Genomic DNA, 21,410 nt, shown 5'->3' with positions numbered 1-21,410 from the left:
TCAAGGCTTGGAACACTCCTTCCAAGTGAAGCTACGCTTCTCGTGAATCTGCAGGGTTCAACCGGTGCTCCATTTGTGGTCTCTCTGTGTCGGAGAGACCGGGATATAGCTTCTTCACTCTGATGCAATAACTGAATCCTCCCAGAGGCCAATCATTTTGATTCCACACCCCATTCCCACATTAACATGTCTATCCATGGCCTCGTGCACTGCAAAACCAAGGCTCCCCTCAAGTTGGAGGAACTACACCCGATATTCTGTCTGGGCACTCTAACCAGATGGCACCAACATTCTCAAGTTTCTTTTTGGGCCCTTTCCTGTCTCTATTTCCCTAACCCTCTTCCTTTTGTCTAGCTCCCCACCCCTTTTTCTTTCCAACCAGAGAACAACCCCCTCTCCCTCTCACTTCTCAGCGCTTTTTCTCTTGTGCCCTTCCATCCATATCCACCGCTGACCTCTTACCTGTTGGCCTGTACTCTCCCTGCCCGTTTCCTATCTCCCTTCCCCCCCCCCCCCCCACCTTTTTATTCAGGCGCCTGTCTGCTTTTTGCTCAGACATTGATGAAAGGCTCAGGTCTGAAACGTTGGTTATGTCCCTTTGCTTCCCATAGACGCCGCGTGACCTGCTGAGTTTCTCCAGCACTTTTCTGACTTGTACTTCCCATTAAAACCCATTGGCTCATTTTAGCAGGGAGCCTTGTTGCCACAGTGAATCAAGGGCAGTTCTAAACTCGCCTCTGGATTTTGCTCTGTGTTCCATGCTTTTAAGAAGGTTCTGATAAGGCCTGTGTCAGATGAAGGTGGGGAGGAATTTCTTTTCAGATACTTTACAGCAGTTGTTTTCAACCGTTTTTTCCCCATTCACATTACACCTTAAGTAATCCCTTACTAACTACAGAGCATCTCTGGCATCCAGTGCATCCTATAGGGATTACTTAAAGTGGTATATGAGTGGAAAAAACAAGGTTGAGAACCATTGCTCCAGAGAATTCAGGTAACTTATTTGAGGTTGAGATAGTTTTTTTTTGCTTTGAATGGATTTGTGTGTGATGGAGAGCAGTGAAGGAATTGGATAGATCATGCGCTTGAATCAGATCAGTTATGATCTCAGTGAATGACAGAACAGGTACTCGATTTGGATGGTTTATCTGATTTTATGGTCTTGGGTCAATGAACCACAGAGTCGTGCGGCACAGAACTGTAAAGCTCACCCAACTCATGGTTATTTGCTTCATAATCACTGTACTAATTCTTCTTTGATTTTCTGAGGAGTGGGAATCCTGAATGATAACCTGTGTGGAGGGATGCAACTCCTGCCGGACCCCCTTTTCTCCATTCCCACAGACAACACCTATCTGCTGGCAGTCGCTGCTTCTGACAATGGCCGTATTTTCCTCGCTGGGAAGGATGGATGTTTGTACGAAGTTGCCTATCAAGTAAGTTTAATAATTTCCCTTCTTGTTTTTGCCGTTCTTTGTTGCATCAGTGTGTTGTGGTCATGCTGATGTGAGTGTTTTACTCATTCTTTTGACCCTTCCTGATTTTCTAGGCAGAAGCAGGTTGGTTTAGCCAGCGATGCAGGAAGATCAATCATTCAAAGAGTTCCTTATCATTCCTCATCCCATCGTTGCTGCAGTTTACATTCTCTGAAGATGGTGAGTGAAATGAATTTTGTAGTTATGTTTTGTCAGCACAGTCGAGTACAGGGTGACGGGGAAGATGCGAGGGTGTGGAAATGGTGATGTGGAGCAGTGGAAACATGCCACAAACACAATTCTCTGCTCACAGTCACACAGCGTGGAAACAGACCCTTTGGTCCATGTCACCCATGCTGACACCCACACTCATCTCACCTGCAGGAACCAGTCTATGACCTGGTGTCCTGTTGTGTTCATGGCAGCAAGATGGATGTCAAAGACAGCCACAACTGAGAAAATGTATTGATAGGTAATGGGGTAAAATATGGGCATTTGGGAAAATGCCCAGCCATACACTTTGGAAGAAATAACAAAAACATATTCTGCAGACTGGCCTTCATTCCTGAGACTGAGGGGTAAAACTTGTGTAGCTGTGTAGATCCTTGAGGGGGAAAAGATAAAGCGAATGTTGCATCCTTTTCCCAGGGTAGCTGGTTGCAGAGCAAGAGGACGTGGGGTTTCAGGTGAGAGATTTAAGAGACACCTAACAGATAGCTTTGTCACTGATAGTGGAATGAGCTGCCAGAGGAAGCCATCGAAGCGGGTTCATTAAAACGTTCAACAGGCTTAAACAGATAAATAGGAAATGTTTAGAAAGCTATGAACCAAATGCTGCCAACGCGGTCAGAATGGACAAGTTGGATCAAAGGGCCTTTTGCGCATTGTGACCACAGGAAGACAACGTGGTGGGGAAGGGACAGGGGGCACTGGTCTTCATGATTGCATTGAATGCAGATGGAGTTGATGCTATGGCTTTACATAACATTGTTTTTACCTTAATTGGTGGATGACATGCAGTTCTGAGCTCCAATATGCAGGAAGGATGTGATGATGTTGGAGAGAGTGCAGAGGAGATTGAAGCCAGTTCACTGACAGTCCAGATGAGCGTTTATAAAAAGTGCTGCTCAGATTGGGCCCCTGTGGCCCATGATGTTCTGTTGGCTGATATAAACTGACTCCACCTCAGTCAAGTCCATCTCCACATCACAGCCAATAACCGACTATTTTTCTCGCATGCATGTGGTCATCCAAGAACTTTTTAAATGTCCCCATTATACCAGTTTGGATTGTCACTCTTGTCAATGCATTCCAGGCATCCAACACTCTGTGCAAAAATAAAAACACCTCAGATTTATTGTCAGAGTACATACATGACATCACATACAACCTGAGAGTCTTCAATACCTTAGCTTCTGTCACCCCAGGTAAAGAGACTGGTTGTCCACCGTATCTATTGTCTCTTATAATCTTGTGCACCTCGATCAAGTAATCTCTCATTCTCTGTTGCTACAAAGTCCTTGCTCTGCAACTGTCTCTTCCCAATACGTATTCTCCAATCCAGGCAAGATCCTGGTAAATCTCCACTGCACTCTCAAAGGCTTTTACATCCTTCATAGTTGCCCATTCAGAGCCAGCTCTTCAGCGCTTGACGTCCTGCTTTGCGGAAACTGCCAAAATGTTTGGCCTGGAAGTCAGCCTGAAGAAAACTGAGGTCCTCCATCAGCCAGCTCCCCACCATGACTACCAGCCCCCCCCACATCTCCATCGGGCACACAAAACTCAAAACAGTCAACCAGTTTACCTATCTTGGCTGCACCATTTCATAAGATGCAAGGATCGACAATGAGATAGACAACAGACTCGCCAAGGCAAATAGCGCCTTTGGAAGACTACACAAAAGAGTCTGGAAAAACAACCAACTGAAAAACCTCACAAAGATAAGCATATACAGAGCCGTTGTCATACCCACACTCCTGTTCGGCTCCGAATCATGGGTCCTCTACCGGCATCACCTATGGCTCCTAGAACGCTTCCACCAGCGTTGTCTCCGCTCCATCCTCAACATCCATTGGAGCGTTTTCATCCCTAACGTCGAAGTACTCGAGATGGCAGAGGTCGACAGCATCGAGTCCACGCTGCTGAAGATCCAGCTGCGCTGGGTGGGTCACGTCTCCAGAATGGAGGACCATCGCCTTCCCAAGATCGTGTTATATGGCGAGCTCTCCACTGGCCACCGTGACAGAGGTGCACCAAAGAAAAGGTACAAGGACTGCCTAAAGAAATCTCTTGGTGCCTGCCACATTGACCACCGCCAGTGGGCTGATAACGCCTCAAACCGTGCATCTTGGCGCCTCACAGTTTGGCGGGCAGCAACCTCCTTTGAAGAAGACCGCAGAGCCCACCTCACTGACAAAAGGCAAAGGAGGAAAAACCCAACACCCAACCCCAACCAACCAATTTTCCCCTGCAGCCGCTGCAACCGTGTCTGCCTGTCCCGCATCGGACTTGTCAGCCACAAACGAGCCTGCAGCTGACGTGGACTTTTACCCCCTCCATAAATCTTCGTCCGCGAAGCCAAGCCAAAGAAGAAGAAGAAGTATAATGAGGCAATCAGAAGTGAACACAATACTCTTAATGCTCTAATCATGGTTTCAAAAAGCTCCAACATTACCTCATGGCCCTCAAACTGGAGATCCCAAACTAATGGAGCCAGTATACAAAAAGCCTTGCACGGCAGCACTGAGGGATCAATCAACTTACACCCCAATATCCCTCTGTTCATATTCATATATATAGCTTAATATAAAGTAAAGAAAGTTCCCTAAGTCCATCCAAAAAGGCTTTTTAGATATATATATAAATGTCTTTGGGGGTGGGGGTTTCGGGAGGGTTATAAACCATCATGCACTGATTGAATCTCTTAAATTTAAATTCTTTCTGTTTTATATAGTTGATTATTAATTACCTGTTTAACCTTTCCCTGTAACTCAACTCCTGAAGACCCAGCAACATCCTAGTAAATCTTTCCACTCTTTCAATCTTATTGATATCCTTCCTGTAGTTTGGTGACCAGAACTTCACACAATACTCCAAGTTTGGCTTCACCAATGTCTTATACAATTTTACCATAACATCCCAACTCCTGTACTCAGTACTTTGATTTATGAAGGCCAAAATGCCAAAAGCTTTCTTCACAACCCTATCAACCTTTGTTGCCACTTTCAGGCAATTATGTATCTCAATTCCCAGATCCCTTTGCTCCTCCACACTCCTCAGTGCCCTATCATTTACTGTGTACCTCTTTACTTGGTTTGTCCTTCCAAAATGCAACATCCCACAGTTTTCTCCATTAAATTCCACCTGCCACTTCTGGCCCATTTTTCCAGTTGGTCCAGATCCCTCTGCAAACATTGAAAACCTTCCTCGCTGTCCACAACGTCTCCAAACTTAGTGTCATCAGCAAACTTGCTGATCCAATTTACCACATGATCATCCAGATCATTAAAATATAGACAACAAACAACAATGGTCCAAGCATCGATCACTGAGGTACACCACTAATCACCGGCCTCCAGTCTGAGAAGCAATTTTCCACTATCACTCTCTGTCTTCTCCCATTCAACCAATTTTGAATCCAGTGTACAATCTCCTTGGATAGCTAGTTTCTGAACTAGCCTCCTATGTGGGACCTTGTCAAAGGCCTTACTAAAGTCCATGAAGAAAACATCCAAAGCCTTTCCTTCATCTACTTGGTAACCTCGAAAAACTCTCTAAGATTTGTGAAACACGACCTACCACAGATAAACCATGCCGACTATCCTTAATCAGTCCTTGGCTGTCCAAATACTTGTATTCCTGATCTCTCAGAACACTTTCCAATAATTTACCTACTACTGATGTCAGGCTCACCGGCCTGTAATTTCCTGGTTTACTTTTGGAGCCTTTTTTAAACAATGGTACAACATGAGCTAGCTTTCAATCCTCCGGCACTTCATCTGGGATAAGGATGTTATAAATATTTCTGCCAGGGCCCCTGTAATTTCTACACTCGTCTCCCTCAAGATCTGAGGGAATCTCACGTCAGGCCTGGGGGATTTATCTGCAAACTCTTGAGGAAATAGAGCTGCTGCCATGCTTTTACTCAGTCTGGGAACTGAGTGTTGCAACAGGGAGGAGCAGAAGAGTACAAGTGCGGAGATCTTTGAAAGTAGTAACTCAGGTGGATGATTTACACCAGAAGGCATTTGGCACATGCGTTCATTGGGCACGGCTAGTATACAAAATTGGGAGCCTACTTCAGCTGTGCAAGGCATTGCCGAGAAGTGTGAGAGGTTCCGGTTGCTGAACTATTAGAAGGACATCAATAAATGGGAAAAGGTGCAGAGGGGATCCATTGGGATGTTCAGGTACGGGAGAGAAGTTGCAGAGGCTGAAAGTTTATTCCTTTGATTGGATTAGGCCGAGGGGTCATATCTGAGGTTTACAGGCTCAGGAGAAGCAAGTGAGTGCTTAGTCATTTTTCCAGGGTAGGTAGTTGTAGGATATCGGTTCCAGGTGAAAGGGGAAACATTTTTTTTTCCATTTGGAGGGTGGTTCGCATCTGGGATGAGCAACCAGGGAAAACTGCAGAAGGCGTTTGTTGAGATTGATGGTGAAGAGGGGCTTGGAGGGATATGGATAAGGTGCAGACACATGGGATTCGTCCAGAATGCACATTGGTTGGCAACCATGAGTTGGGCCGAAGGGCGTGTTTTGTACTGTGTGACTCATTGACTGACTCACTTCTCCAGGTCACTTGTATAAACAGTGAATAATTGGTGGTCAAGAAGTGATCCTTGGGATAATGATTCCAACCTGAAGTAGATCTGTTTATCCCAATTCATTTTTCAGAATGTTCACCTGTTGTCAGTTCAGTTTAACACCTAAAGATAAAGGTTCCATTATTGTTATGTAATATTACAATTAAAAATTCTTTAACTTTGCCCACCGTAAAGAAGAGAGTTGCCACTGTCCAGCGTCCCTCACTGAAATGAGGCCCCAGCAAGGAATGCACTTGCGACCCCCGGTTTACAACAGCAGTGCTCTAACCACTGAGCTATCGGAACATACTCTCCAATACAGTGAGCTCTGAACTTGTTCAGCAGCTTCCATGGTTTGGCAGATATACACGGGTCCCCTCCGTGGCTCTGCTTCATTCAGCCTTGATCAACTTGACCAAATGTATGAAATGCGGTTTGCCTTTCAAGAAACTGTGTTGACTGGTTTGATTATGTTCAGCTTTTCTGTATGTTTGGATATTTCACCTTTGATGATTGATCGGCATCGAGCCATGGATCAATATCAAGCTCATTGGCTTTGTAGCTTCTGGACTTTCTTGTTCCACCCTGAACAAGGAACTTGTATGGGCTGTTTTCTAATCCACTGGAATCCTCCTGCTATTCAATTTGGGAGCTCTTGAGATCTAGTTCCAACAACTCACCACTTGCCCAATGAGGGAACTTCTTTGCAGTCAGGTTTTTAAACATTATTTACTTTTATCCAGATCCATTGGTTCAGATTGCCATTGATAACTCCAGAAACATCTTGTACACTCGCTCTGAGAAGGGAGTCCTGCAGGTAAGGCACTTCTTTTTGCTTTGTGTTAATTAAAGATGGTGGCTTTCATTTATCCTTTTAATCCTTGTGGCAGAGTTTGGGTCAAGGAAAGTTGGTTCTGTGTGACAGTGAAATGAAATGGTTGCCTTCTGTCACTGAAGAGACCCTGTCTGGCCACGCAGAGAGATTGTGTTCCTGCGTGAATGTTTGACCGTTGTTTGATTCTTTTGACGTTACATAGAACATTACAGCACAGTATAGACCTTTTGGCTCAAGATGTTGTGCCGGACCATAGGTACCTACAAAAAAAAACCTTCACTACCTCATAACCCATCAATGTACCTGTCTGAGTCTCTTAAATGCCCCCTTCCCCATAATGTTCCAGCCTCCACCACCATCCCTTGCAACCACAAATCGGTTACCCCTAAAGTCTCCCTAAACTTCCCTCCCTTCACCTTGTACAGACGCCCTCTGCTGTTTGCTACTCAGGCCCTGGGAACAGGTGCAGGCTGTCCACTCTATCTCTGCTTCACATGATCTTGTTGACCTCTATTAAGTCATCCTTCACATTTCTTGCTTCAAAGAGAAAAGTCCCAGATTTGCTAACCTTACCTCATAAGACTTATTTTCCAATCCAGGCCACACCCTAGTAAATCTCCTCTGCACCCTCTCCACAGCTTCCACATCTTTCCTGTAACGATATGACCAGAACTGAACACAATATTCTAAGTGTGGTCTCACAGCTGTAACATTACTTCACAACTTCTTTACTCAATTTCCTGACTAATGAAAACCAGCATACCATGGGCCTTCTTAACTGACCTAGCAACCTGCATGACAACCTTGAGAGATATATGGATTTGGATCCCAAGGTCCCTCTGTTCATCCACACTGCTAAGTATCTGACCAATAACCATGTACTCTGCCTTCAAGTTTGACCTTTCAAAATCCATCACCACACACTTACCTGGATTGAACTCCATCTATCATATTTCCTCCCAACTCTGTATCCTGTTTATATCCTTTTGTAACCTTCGAAAACTTTCAACACCATCCACAACTCCTCCATCCTTCGTATCATCCGCAAACATACTGACCCAACCTTGCTCTTCTTCACTGGGGTCATTTAAAAAAATCACAAAGAGCAGGGCCTCCTGAACAGATCCCTGTGACACTCCACGGGTCACTGACCTCCAGGCAGAATACTTTCCTTCCACTACTACTCTCTGCTTTCTACCTGAAAGCCAATTTAGAATCCACACTGCCAAGGTTCCATGGATCTCATGACTTTCAGAATGAGTCGCTCATGGGGGATTGTCAAATAACCTACTAAAATCCATATACACCACATCTACTTCCCTACCCTCATCAATTTCTTTTATTACTTCCTCAAAATGTTCAATTAGGTTTGTGAGGCATGACCTTCCCCCTCACAAAGCCATATCTGATTGTCCCTGAGACCACTGTACTTCTCCAAATGTTCATAAATGAATTATTTCCAATAGTTTGCCCACCACTGAAGTAAAATATTCATTTAGGACCTCCCTAGCCTCCTCCTCCTCCAGACACATGTTGCCTTCTTTATGCTTACTCAGCCCTACCTTCACTCTCGTCATCTTTCACGTGTGTATATAAAACGCCTTGGGGTTCTCCTTAATCCTACTTGCCGAGGCCTTCTCATGGCCCACTGAGAGTTCTCCTAAGTCCTTTCTGGCTACCATATCATTCTAATGAACCCTTCCTGGTTTTTGTTTCTTAAATGTAATGTATGCTTCCTTCTTCCTCTTAACCAGCTGCCTCTCCTGTTTTGTCAACCACGGTTCCCTTTACCTCCCCTTTTGTCCCTGTCTCAGTGGGACAAACCCATCCAGAACCCCACACATGATCCCCAATCATCTTCTTTACTTCTGTGCTTTTGCCCGAACACATCTGTTCCCACTTTACTCTCCCTTGTTCCTGCCTCATCCCATCGAAATTATCCCTTCCCCATTAAACACACCCATTTTGTCCGCTTTTATCCTTGTCCATAGCAATGCTAAATCTCAGGGAGTTGTCAAAACACAGTGCTGGAAAATCAGGGAGTTGTGGTCACTCTCACCAAGATGCTCCTCTACTGAGAGATCCGCCACCTGACCAGGTTCATGACCCAGGATTAGATCCAGTGTGGTCTCTCCTCTAGTCGGCTGGTCTACATGCTGTGGCAGGAATCCTCCATGAACAAATTCTGCCCCATCATCCCTCTTGCATCAGGAGATGCCAGTCAATATTTGGGAAGTTGAAGTCTGTCATAACAACAACCCTGTCCAAAATCTACCTGCTTATCTGGTCCTCAAGTGTCCCAAGGGCTATTTGGGGGCTGATGGGCTACTCCCAGTCCAGTGATAGCTCCTTTCTTCATTCTGACTTCCACCCACACAAACGTAGTAACACTCCCTCCACAGGGTCCTCCCTTTCTGCAGCTGTGATAGTATCCCTGAGTAGTAATGCCACACACCCACCCCCTCCCATTGTATCCCTTTTAAATCAGCCAATCCTGTCCTTGCACGAGCTCACTCTCTGTATTGGCCACATGGTCGTTTCATGTACTGATCCATGCTGTAAGTTCACCTCCCTTATTCCTAATACTCCTTGTACTGAAATAGATGCATTTCAGACCCGTAAATTTATGCTCCCTCCACCATCTGTGCTCCTTCACAAACCCGTAACTCATTGCATCATCCTTGCAACTTTGATTTTCTGCCCACTCATTCTTGTTCCCATCCCCCTGCTGAACTCATTTAAACCCTCCCCACCAGTTCGAGAAAACCTGTCCACCTGCATATTGATCCCTCTCCAGTTCAAGTGCAGCCAGTCATGGTGACGTCTGTTTGGTTTCAGGTTTATGACCTGGGTACAGATGGACAAGGGATGTGCAGAGTAGCTTCGTTATCCCAGAATTCATTAGTTTCAGCAGCGGGTAACATTGCCAGGTGAGTGGGTAACTTGAATTGAACCTTCTCCAGGTTGTTTTCTTACAATATATTAGCAATACCTTATTTTAGAATACTTTTCTAATACCTCTACCTCGATACGATTCACTCTGATAGGCTTGAGGCACGGAAACATAGTGGCATTGATTTGGAATTGGCTTGCCCACAGAAGGCACAGAGTGGCAGCAGATTGATGTAATCTGCCTGGTGATTAGTGTGTTGGGCAGGAATTTGTTCTGGAACCTCTCAACTTTCTGATTTTTATTCAACTTCAAGTTTATTATCCGATTACACAAGTACAGCCCAATTAAACAGCGTTCTCGGGTCCTCATTGCAAACATATTTAAACACAGATCCAGACAAATATATATAATATATATATATACACACAAATATGGAAAAAGATAATTATTGTTTAATAAATAGTCGAACCTTAGAGAATTTGTATGAGCAGTTCATTTAATTCTAAAACTATAGAATATTACAGCACAAAAACAGGCTCTTTGGCCTTTCTAGTCTGTGCTGAACCATTTTTTTTTGCGTAGTCCCACTGTCCTGCACCCAATTCATAGCCCCCATACCTCTCCCATCCATGTACCTGTCCAAATTCTTCTTCAATGTGAAAAATTGAGCCCCCAATTCACCACTTCAGCTGGCAGTTCGTTCCACACCTCCACTACTCTCTGTGTGAAGAAGTTCCTCTGATATTCCTTCCAATCTTTTCCCCTTTTCCTCTTAACCCATGTTCTCTAGTTTGTACCTCACCCACCCTCAATGGAAAAAGCCTATCTATATTTACTCTGTCCCCCTCATCATTTTAAATACATCTATCCTATTTCCCCTCATTCTTCTACGCTCCAGGGAATAAAGTCCTAACCTTTTTAACCTTTTCCTGTAACTTAGTTCCTGAAGTCCTGGCCACATCCTAGTAAATCTTCTCTGCTCTCTTTCTATCTTATTAATATCTTTCCTGTAGTTCGGTGACCAAAACTGCACACAATCCTCCAAATTTGGCCTCACCAATGTCTTATACAACTTCACCATATCATCCTAACTCCTGTACTTAATACTTTGATTTACGAAGGCCAATATGCCAAAAGCTCTTTTTACAACCCTGTCCACCTGTGACACCACTTTCAGGGAATTATGTAACCATATTCACAGATCCCTCCGTTCTACCCCACTCCTCAGTGCTCTACCATTTACCATGTATGTATTTTCTTGGTTTGTCCTTAACTGGGTGGTTAACTGGGTAAGTAAATACGCAGATGATACGAAAATTGGGGGAGTGGTGGATAGCGAGGAAGGTTTTCAGGGATTACAGAGGGATTTGGTTTGTTTGGAAAATTGGGGTGAAAGATGGCAGATGGTATTTAATGTAGAGAAGTGTAAGGTGTTTCATTTTGGTAAAAATAATCAAAATAAGACATGTAGTAAAGGGGAGGACATTGGGGAATGTACAAGAACAAAGAGCTCTTGGAGTTATGGTGCAGTGTTCCTTGAAGGAGGATTCCCATGTTGACAGGGTGGTTAAGAAGGCATATGGTATGTTAGCCTTCATAAATCATAGCATAGAGTATAGGAGCTGGGAGATGATGCTGCAGCTGTTTAAGGCATTGGTGAGGCCAGGTTTGGAGTATTGTGTTCAGTTCTGGACTCCAAATTATAGGAAGGATATGGATAAGGTGGAGAGGGTGTAGAGAAGATTTACCAGGATGTTGGCTGACTTAAAATACCTAGAGAACAGAGAAAGATTGAAGAGGTTAGGACTTTATTTATTGGAATGTAGATGGTTGAGAGGGGATTTGATAGAGGTGTTTAAAACTATAAAGGGAATAGATTGACTAGATGCAAGTAGACTCTACCCCCTAAGAGCAGGGGACGTTGAAACAAGAGGACACAAGTTGAGGGTAAGGGGGTAAAATTTTAGGAGAAACATTAGAGGATGTTTCTTCACTCAGAGGGTGGTGGCTGAATGGAATAATCTTCCAGAGGAAATAGTTGAGGCAGAGTCAATTCTTTCATTTAAGAGGAGGCTGGATATGGATAGGAGGGGGTTGGAGGGTTTTGGGCAGAGAATAGGTTGGGGGGGGGGGTTCTAGCGAAGTAGTTTGAGTGAACCGGTGTGGACTTGAAGGGCCGAGATGGCCTTTTTCCATGCCATTAACTGTTATATGGTTATATAAAAAATGCAACACCTCACTCTTGTCTGCATTAAACTCCATCTCCCATTTTCCAGCCCATGTTTCCAGCTGGTCCAGATCCCTCTGCAACCTTTGAAAACCTTCTTCACTGTCCACAACGTCTCCAATCTTAGGGTCATCAGCAAACTTTCTGATCCAATTGACCACATTATCATCCAGATCATTGATATAGTTGACAAACAACAATGGTCCCAGCACCGATCCTCTAGTCACAGCCCTTCAGTCTGAGAAGCATCATCCACCACTACTGTCTGACTTCTCCCATCCAGCCATTGTCGAATCCAGTTCACTACTTCACCATGAATACCAAGCGTTTGAACCTCCCTGACTAACCTCCCATGTGGGACTTTGTCAAAGGCCTTACTAAAGTCCATGTAGACAACATTCACAGCCTTTCCTTCATCAGCTTTCCTGATTGGTTAAATATGACTTACCATGCACAAAGCCATGATGACTGTCTCCAATCAGTCCCTGACTGTCCAAATAATTGTAGATCTGATCTCTTAGAACACCTTCTAATAATTTACCTACTACTGGCATCAGGGTCACCAGCCTATAATTTCCAGGGTTACTTTTGGAGCCATTTTAAAACAACGGAACAACGTGAGCTACCCTTCAATCCTCTAGCACCTCCCCTGTGGCTAAGGACATTTTAAATATTTCTGCCAGAGCCCCTGCAATTTCTACACTAACCTCCCTCAAGGTCCGAGGGAATATCTTGTCGGGCCCTGGGGATTTATCCACTCTTAAGATCTCCCCCATCAGTTCCATACAAAGCCACTTAGGCAACATCCACGACCTTTCCTTCATCAAGTTTCCTGGGAACCTGAAAAAACTCAAAAGATTTGGGGAAACACGATTTACCACGCACAAATTTCCCCAATTATTCCTCGTCTATCCAAATATTTGTATAACTTGAAGAAACGGTCGTGGATGTTGCCTAAGTGGATTTGGGTAAGGTTATTGACAATTTCCAGCATGGGTTTCTACCCGTATATTAAGAACGAAAGGATCATAAGATTCGGCTTTGAATGGAACTGATGGGGGAGATCTTCAATGGTTATTTTTCATCAGTATTCACTCAGGAAATGGGCACAGTTGTGAGATGTAAGGAAAACAAGCAGTGAGGTCATGGAACCCATACAGATTAAAGAGGAGGAAGTGTTTACTGTCTTTAAGCAAGTAAGAGTGGATAAATCCCCAGGGCCCGACAAGATATTCACTCGGACCTTGAGGGAGGTTAGTGTAGAAATGGCTTTGAAGACCTCCCACTTATCAAACACACCCTTCAGACCAGAAGACCAATAGATAGAGGAGCAAAAGTAGGCCATTTGCCCTATCGAATCTGTTCTTCCATTCCATCATGAGCTGATCCATTCTCCCACTCAGCCCCATTCCCCTGCCTTCTCCCCATAACCTTTGATGCCCTGACTATTCAGATACCTGTCAACTTCTGCCTTAAATACACCCAACAACCCATCCTCCACAGCTAAAGAAATTCTGGCTAAAGAAATTCTACCACATCTCTGTATTAAATGGGTGCCCTTCACTCCTGAGCTTGTGCCCTCTTGTCCTCGACTCCCCTACCATGGGAAATAACTTTTCCACATCTGCTCTGTCCAAGCCTTTCAACATTCAAATTGCTTCTACAAGGTCCCCCCGCTCATTCTTCTGAACTCTAAGGAGTCCAGTCCAAGAGCCGACAAACGTTCCTCATATGCTGATCTCTTCAGTCTTGGAATCATTCTCATAAATCTCTAAACCCTCTTCAACACAAGCAAATCTTTTTTCAAATATGGTGCCCTTTACTTTGTGAGGCCTCTCCAGTGCCTTGTAAAGCTTCAACATCAAATCCCTGCTCTTGTATCCTATCCCTCTAGATATGAATCCTGGACTTTAATGAATATTTATGCTCCTAATATTGAGGATGAGAAATTGATGTTGGTTTATATGTTTCTTGTGTTTTGTATTTTTATATAAATCTTTGTAAAATTGTTTTGTTTGAATATTTAGACATACTTTTTACTTATCTTTTAAATGAAGTTTAAAAAAAAGAGTGGGGGAGATTCAAACATGAGAACATGGATTGAGATTGAAGGGGGAAAAGTAGAGGGGAAACATGAGGGAAAGTTTCTTCACTCAGAGGGTGGTGGGAGTGTGGAATCTGCTTCTGGCCAAAGTGGTAGATGCGGGCTCAATTTTAATATTTAAGGAAAAGTTGGATAAGTATATGGATGAGAGGGGTATGGAAGGTTACGAGCTGGGTGTGGGTCAATGGGTCTAGGAGGGAGAAGGAGTTCAGCATGGACTAGAAGGGCTGAATTAGCCTGTTTCTGTGTTGTAATTGTTATATGGTAACCTCCTCGAAAACTTTATATTGATTCTTCTCTTAATTTAAATCAAGCATACAAATAAATTATGGTAGGAGGTGATTTTAATTGTTGTTTGGATCCATTACTAGATAAATCTCCAAAAGCAGTAGTTAGGACTAAAATGGCTTAACAGTTGATAGCGTTAATGAAAAATATGAATTGAGGAGATATATGGAGGAGATTAAATCGTAAAGAGAAAGATTTTTTGTTTTATTCATTTTGATATGATTCCTCTTGTAGAACAGATTTATTTTTGGTATCAGCACAATTGCTGATATAAGAGTAGAATTTTGTCTGATCATTCTTTTTTATTAATAAGAGGGACAGATTCAGAGAGAATTGATAATATATATCAATGGAGATTTAATTCTTTGTTGTTGAAAAATGTAGAATTTTGTAATTTTATAAGAGATCAAATACAGTTTTTAAAAATGAATATGGATTCAGTTAACAATAAATTTGTTTTATGGGATACTTTAAAAGTATATTTGTGGGGACAAATTAATAGTTTTACTGCTAAAATTAAGAAACAACATGTAGTTGATGTAACAGAGGAAAATGATTTACAGTAGAGTTCAACAATTTGTTTCATATGAAATTACGATATAATTCATTACAAACATACAAGTTCGAGAAGTTATTACAGAGAACTAGACAAAGGTATTATGAATGAGGGGAAAGAGCTCATAAAGTTTTAGCTTGGCAGTTAAAAACCGAACCAGTCTCAAGAAAAATAAATGCTATTAGGGATGATTCAATGATTACATATAAACCTCAAGAGATTAATTACATGTTTAAAAAATTTTATTAAAAATTATATACCTTTGAAGTCGTGAAGGATGAAGTTAAAATTGAAATTTTAAAATTTGATATGGATTTACCTTTTCGAGTGGTAAGGATGTTAAAGATTTTGGATGCTTCTTTTACTGCTAAAGAAGTAAGTAATAGGCGCACTTCGATCCATGCCAAATGGGAAGTCTCCAGGGGACGATGGTTTTACTTCTGAATTTTATAGAAAATTTCAGGACTTATTAACTCTATTATTGATGGAAATATTGGAACAGGCGATGGAGGTTCATTCTTTTCTGGATTCTTTTTCTCAAGCAATTATTATAGTTATTCTTAAGAAAGATAAGGACCCATTGAAAACTGGGTCTTATAGACCAATTTCGTTACTGAATGTTGATTATAAAGTTGTAACGAAGGTTCTAGCTAATAGATTGGCTTAATATTTACCCGATTTAATTCATTTAGATCAGTTGGGTTTTATTAAAAATCATAATTTGGCAGGTAATATTGATATTCCTCGGGAGCGGTTCAACCTATTTCATTGGATGCAGAAAAGGCCTTTGATAGAGTAGAGTGGAGTTTTTTTATTTAAAGTTTTAGAGAAATTTAAGTTTTGCCCAATTTTTATTGGTTGGATTAAGGGCCTTGTATAGAAGCCCTACTGCTAGAATTGTGACAAATGGACAGTTATCTTTACCTTTTATGTTGACCAGATCAACGAGACAAGGCTGTCCTTTGTCACCAGCTCTATTTGCATTAGTTATTGAACCTTTGCCTCAGATGATTAGACAATATAGTAATATTAAAGGTATTAAGGTGAAATCCTGATGAATTTAAAATAAATTTATTCGCAGATGATGTTTTGATATATTTAACAGAATTCTTTGAAGTGTTTACATGATAGATTGGAACAGTATGGTGAGATATCAGTTTATAAAATCATTTGGGAAAAGAGTGAGATCATGTCATTGGCTGAAATGGATTATTCTCTTTGTAAGCATATTGTAAAATTCAAATGGTCGGATCAGATTAAGTTCTTAGGTGTTAAGATGGACGGTGATTATAGTTATTTATATGAATTAAATTATTTACCATTATTGTCTAAAACTAAACATGATTTGAATTGATGGAAAGATTTACGAATTACATTAATAGAAAGAGTTAATTGTATTAAAATGAACATTTTTCCTCGAATTCAATATTTATTTCAATCTATTCCTTGTAAGATTCCTTAAAAAATTTTTAAGGATTCAAATGCTTTGGTGAGGAAATTTTTATGAAAGGATAAAATGGTAAGGGTATCTTTACAAAAATTAACTTGGAAATATGAATTAGGAGGTTTGCAACTCCCCAATTTTCAAATGTATTATGATGTGGTTCAATTGAAATTTATTAATAGGATGTTTGAAATGGACAGACCTTTGATAAGGGCTAATATTGAATTATCTCAAATTGGTGAGAAGAGGATGGATTGGTTTATTTATAGATGGAACCCTAAGTTATTGAGTAGTTATAATATACCTGTTTTGAAACATTAAATGAATTTATGGTATAATTAAAAAAAATGAAGTCATAGGTACTCAAGGTAAGATTTCAGGTAAAACTCCTTTGTATCAAAATAAGCTTTTCCCCTTTACACGTAATAATCAACTTTTGAAGTTATGGGATCAAAAGGGTATTAAATTGGTGCAAGATTGTTATGAAGCAGGATATTTTATTTCTTTGCAAAGAATGAAAGAGAAATATGATACATCTTCAAATACTTTTTTTTATTAGCAAATGAAAGCCTTATTGTTGGATAATTTTGGACATACTTTATGGTTACCTAGACAGTCTAAGTTTGAAATTTGATTTACTGAGGGTGGTAAGAAGGGACATATAACTGAGATGTATGCTTTATTACAGAATAAAGTGCCGAAGTTGGATTTACATTAATCTAGATTTAGGAAGTTTTATTCCTCAAGATGAATTTATGCTAGAACGACTAAAATTATAAATGTAAGGTATCGATTAGTTCATTATAATTTTATTCATCAATTATATTTAACTCTGGAAAAATTAAGGAGATATAATTTTATTTCTTCAGATTTATGTCTTCAGTGTCATAAGGATGTAGGTTTTTTTTGCATTCTACTTGGCTATGTGAAACAGTAAAACCTTTTTGGAATAGACTTAAGGAACTTTTAGAAGTTATTTTGAAAGTGAAATTTACATTAGATCCTTCAGTATTTTTGTTAGGTAATATTAAGAGGTTGAGTTGAGAATTAAGATGAAATAGATTTCAAATTGCATTTTTGAGATTGACATTAGCTGTAGCCAGAAAATGTTTGGCAATTACTTGGAAATTGAGACTGATTTGAGTATTCAGAGATGGCATATGGAGTAGAGGTCTTATATTCCATTGGAGAAGATAACATATAATTTGCGTGAGAACTATTGTTTTAATGTAAAACCTGGAGCACGTATTTGGATTATATGGGGTTGAGTTTTGGAACCCCCCAGCCCACACATTTGTGGTGTTGCTCCAATCCTTGGGAATGAATTGATGAATTTTGTTGTTATGGTTGATCTCCTCTTCTTTCTTTTTCTTTCTCTTTCTTTCTTTTCTCTTTTTTCTTTGGGGTAGGTTAGTGGGGGGTGGGGTTGGGTGGGTGGGTTAGTGGGTAGTTGTAGGGGATTAGTTTATTGAAATATCATGTATGTATTTTTTGAATTGTTTTAAAGTTCTATTTTTTAATTGTATGTTTCAATATGCATTATGTTTAATACATAAAATATTTTAAAAATAAATGCAGACAAAATGGAAAAGTGGGAAGGGATAATTTTGATGGGATGAGGCAGGAACTGAGGAGTTCATATTGCAAACAGATGTTCATGGGAGAGAGAGAAAGCACATAAATAATGTAGGGAAAGTGTAGGGACCACTTTTACGGGGTTCTGGAGAGGTTTGTCCCATTCGAATACAGAAAAGATGGTAGGAAAAGGGATCCATGGTTGTCAAAACGGGTGAGGCAGCTTGTTAAGAGGAAGAAGAAAGATAGAGGAAGCAGGAAACAAGAGGGGCTCATGAGAAGTGTATGGTAGCCAGGACGGGACTTAGGAGAGCTAGAAGGGGGCATAAGAAGGCCTTGGGAAGTAGAATTAAAATCTTAAATTAATATTTTGCTTCAGTGTTCACAATGAAAAAGGACTCTTGTCAAGGTGAGATCAGAATAGAACAAGCTTATGTGCTGGACCATGTTGCGTTTAAGAAAGGAAGTGCTGGATCTACTTAAAAGCAATAAGATTGAGAAGTCTCCAGGTCAGAATGAGAAAAACATGAGGTTGCTGTGGAAAGGGAGAGAACAGATTGCTGAGTGCTGACAATTTTCTTTTCATCCTTCTTGGCCACTGGGGAGGTGTCAGGAGAATGGGAGAATGACAAATGTGGTCTCCTTGTTTTAAATGGTGTTGTGGAGAATCCTGGGAATTAGAGACTGGTGAATCTTGCATCAGTGGCAGGCTTTGGACAGGATTTATGAGCATTTAAAGAAGTACAGTCAACTCAGGGATGGTCAGCAATGCATTGTGAGCTGAGTTGAGTTTTTTGAGGCGATAACAAAAGAAATTGATGAAGGTAGATGTTGTTTTTTTGAATTTGTCAGGAATTTGACAGTTCTCCATAGTAGACTCATTCTGAAAGTCATGAGTCATGGGATCCATGGAACTTTGGCTGTGTGGATTCAGAATTGGCTTGCCTGTAGAAAGTAGAGAGTAGTGGAAGTATTCTGCCTGGAGCACAGCAACTCATAGAGTTTGCAGGGATCCGTTCTGGAACCCCTGCTCCATGTGATCATTTATAAATGACCTGGACAAAGAAGTAGGTTCATGGATGATGCAGAGTTTGGAGAAGTTGTGGATGGTGTTGAATGTGGTTATCGGTTACAATTGGATATAGACATAGTTGGGTGAAAAAGTGGCAGATGGAGTTCAATCTGAATATGTGTGAAGTGATGCATTTGGAAGGTCAAACTTGAAGGCAGATAACAGGGTTAATGGTCGGATATTTAACAGTGTGGAGGAGCGGACGATGTCCAAATCCATAGATCTCTCAAGGTTGCCATGCAGTTGTTTGGAAATTTAACAAGGCCCTTGGTATGCTGGGTTTGTTAGTTGGGGGATTGAGTTCAGGAGTCATGAGGTAATGTTGCAGCTCTATAAAATTCTGTTCAGACCACACTTAGAATATTGGGCTCAGTTCTGGTCACCTCATGAGAGGAAGGCTGTGCAAGCTGTGGAAAGGGTGCAGAGGACATTTACCAGATTGTTGCCTGGTTAGGAAAATAAGCCTTATGAGGCAAGGTTAGCAGAGCTGGGACCTTTCACTTTGGAGCGTAGAAGGATGAGAGAAGACTAGATAGAGGTCGACAAGATTCTGAGAGGCATCGATAGGGTGGATAGTCAGCCCCTGTTTCCCCAGGGCAGAATCAGCAAACACCAGAGGATGTGTGTACAAGATGAAGGGAGGGAGGTTTAGAGGAGTCCTCAGGGATATGTTTATTTACACAGAGAGTTGTGAGGGCCTGGAATGCCTTGCCAGGTGTGGGGTTGGAGGCTGGAACATTAGGGGGATTTCAGAGATTCTTGGACAGGCACATGAGTGAAAGAAAATGGAAGGGATATGAGGTAAGAAGTGTTTAAATATTTAAAAAAATTCTTTTGTTAGGAAAAAATAGGTTGGCACTCGAGGGTTGATGGGCCTATATTGTGCTGTCATGTAGTATGTCATGTCTCTCCCGTTCCTCAGTTCTATCCATATAGCCTCAGTAGATGAGCCCCTTAGTCTGTCTTGTGAGCACTGCTGTGACATTTTCCCTGACTAGCAGTGCCACCCCACCTTCTCTCAGACCTTGCTCTCTTGCATCTGAAATGACAGAACCTTGGAACATTGAGCTGCCTGTCCTGCCCCCTGCAACCATATTTCACCAATGGTGATAATGTCATAATTTCATGGACCAATCCACATTCAAAGATTGTTCACCTTTCCAACATTATTCCTTATATTGAAATAGATGCAACTTGGAACATTATTCCCACCATGATTCCTGTACGTCAGCTTAACATCATCTTTTCCCTCCTCCACTCCTCTATCTGCTCTGGCTCTCTGGTTCCCCTCCCGCTGCAAATCTCGTTTTAACGTACGGGAGCAGCACTAGCAAACCTTCCCACAAGGATATTAGTCCCCCTTCAATTTGGATGCAAACCGTCCCATCAGAACAGCTCCCTCCTTACCTGGAAGAGAGCCCAATAATCCAGAAACCTGAAGCCCTCTCTCCTGCACCGTCTTTAGCCACGTGTTGAGCTGCATTATTCTCCTATTTCTAACCTCACTAGCATGTGGCACGGGTAGCAATCCTGAGGTTCTATCCATCAACCTAGCACCCAACTCCCTGAACTCTCCTTGCAGGACCTCCTCACCCTTCCTATCTGTCCAGCTTTTTGCCCTCCCTCATGAGAATGTTGTAGATTTGACATTCCACAAGATGACTCTAAGGCACATGGATACAAGAAAAATAAAGACTTATGGATGTGAGGGAGGGATGGTGCAGATTGTCAAGTAGGCACATAGTGGACTGAAGGAACTGCTGTGATGTTCGAGGACAGTGATTCTCAACCTTTTTCTTTGCACTCACATCCCACTTTAAGTAATCCCTCTGCCATAAGTGCTCTGTGATTAGTAAGGGATTGCTTAAGGTGGGATGTGAGTGGGAAGGGAAGGTTGAGAATCACCACTTGAGACCCAATTATTACTGAAATATTTTACTTGAGAAAAATTGGCATTGGCCCATTTCCTTTGGAGTTATGAAACCGTGCACATAACCGGTCAATTAGGGACGATTAAAATAGTGGTTTTCAAACTTTTTCTTTCCATTCACAGACCACCTTAAGCAATCCCTTACTAATCACAGAGCACTGATGGCAGAGGGATTACTTAAAGTGGGATATGAGTGGAAAGAAACAGAT

The 21,410-nt window shown here is 41.7% G+C and overlaps 1 protein-coding gene across 2 annotated transcripts in view; it reads left to right on the top strand.

Annotated features, from left to right (window-relative positions):
* Positions 1 to 21,410, top strand: part of nup155 (nucleoporin 155) — a 177,913-nt gene that overhangs the window by 20,439 nt on the left and 136,064 nt on the right. For both annotated transcript variants that reach the window (XM_069884488.1, XM_069884497.1), the window contains exons 6-9: positions 1,270 to 1,436; positions 1,550 to 1,655; positions 7,021 to 7,094; positions 9,951 to 10,042. In XM_069884488.1, the coding sequence (XP_069740589.1) occupies positions 1,270 to 1,436; positions 1,550 to 1,655; positions 7,021 to 7,094; positions 9,951 to 10,042 (439 nt within the window). The remainder of the gene's footprint in view (positions 1 to 1,269; positions 1,437 to 1,549; positions 1,656 to 7,020; positions 7,095 to 9,950; positions 10,043 to 21,410) is intronic.

Source organism: Narcine bancroftii, chromosome 1, assembly GCF_036971445.1.
Source record: "Narcine bancroftii isolate sNarBan1 chromosome 1, sNarBan1.hap1, whole genome shotgun sequence".
Lineage (NCBI taxonomy): Eukaryota > Metazoa > Chordata > Chondrichthyes > Torpediniformes > Narcinidae > Narcine > Narcine bancroftii.
The sequence above is the reverse complement of the archived record's forward strand: the minus strand, read 5'-3'. Positions and strand labels throughout refer to the sequence as shown.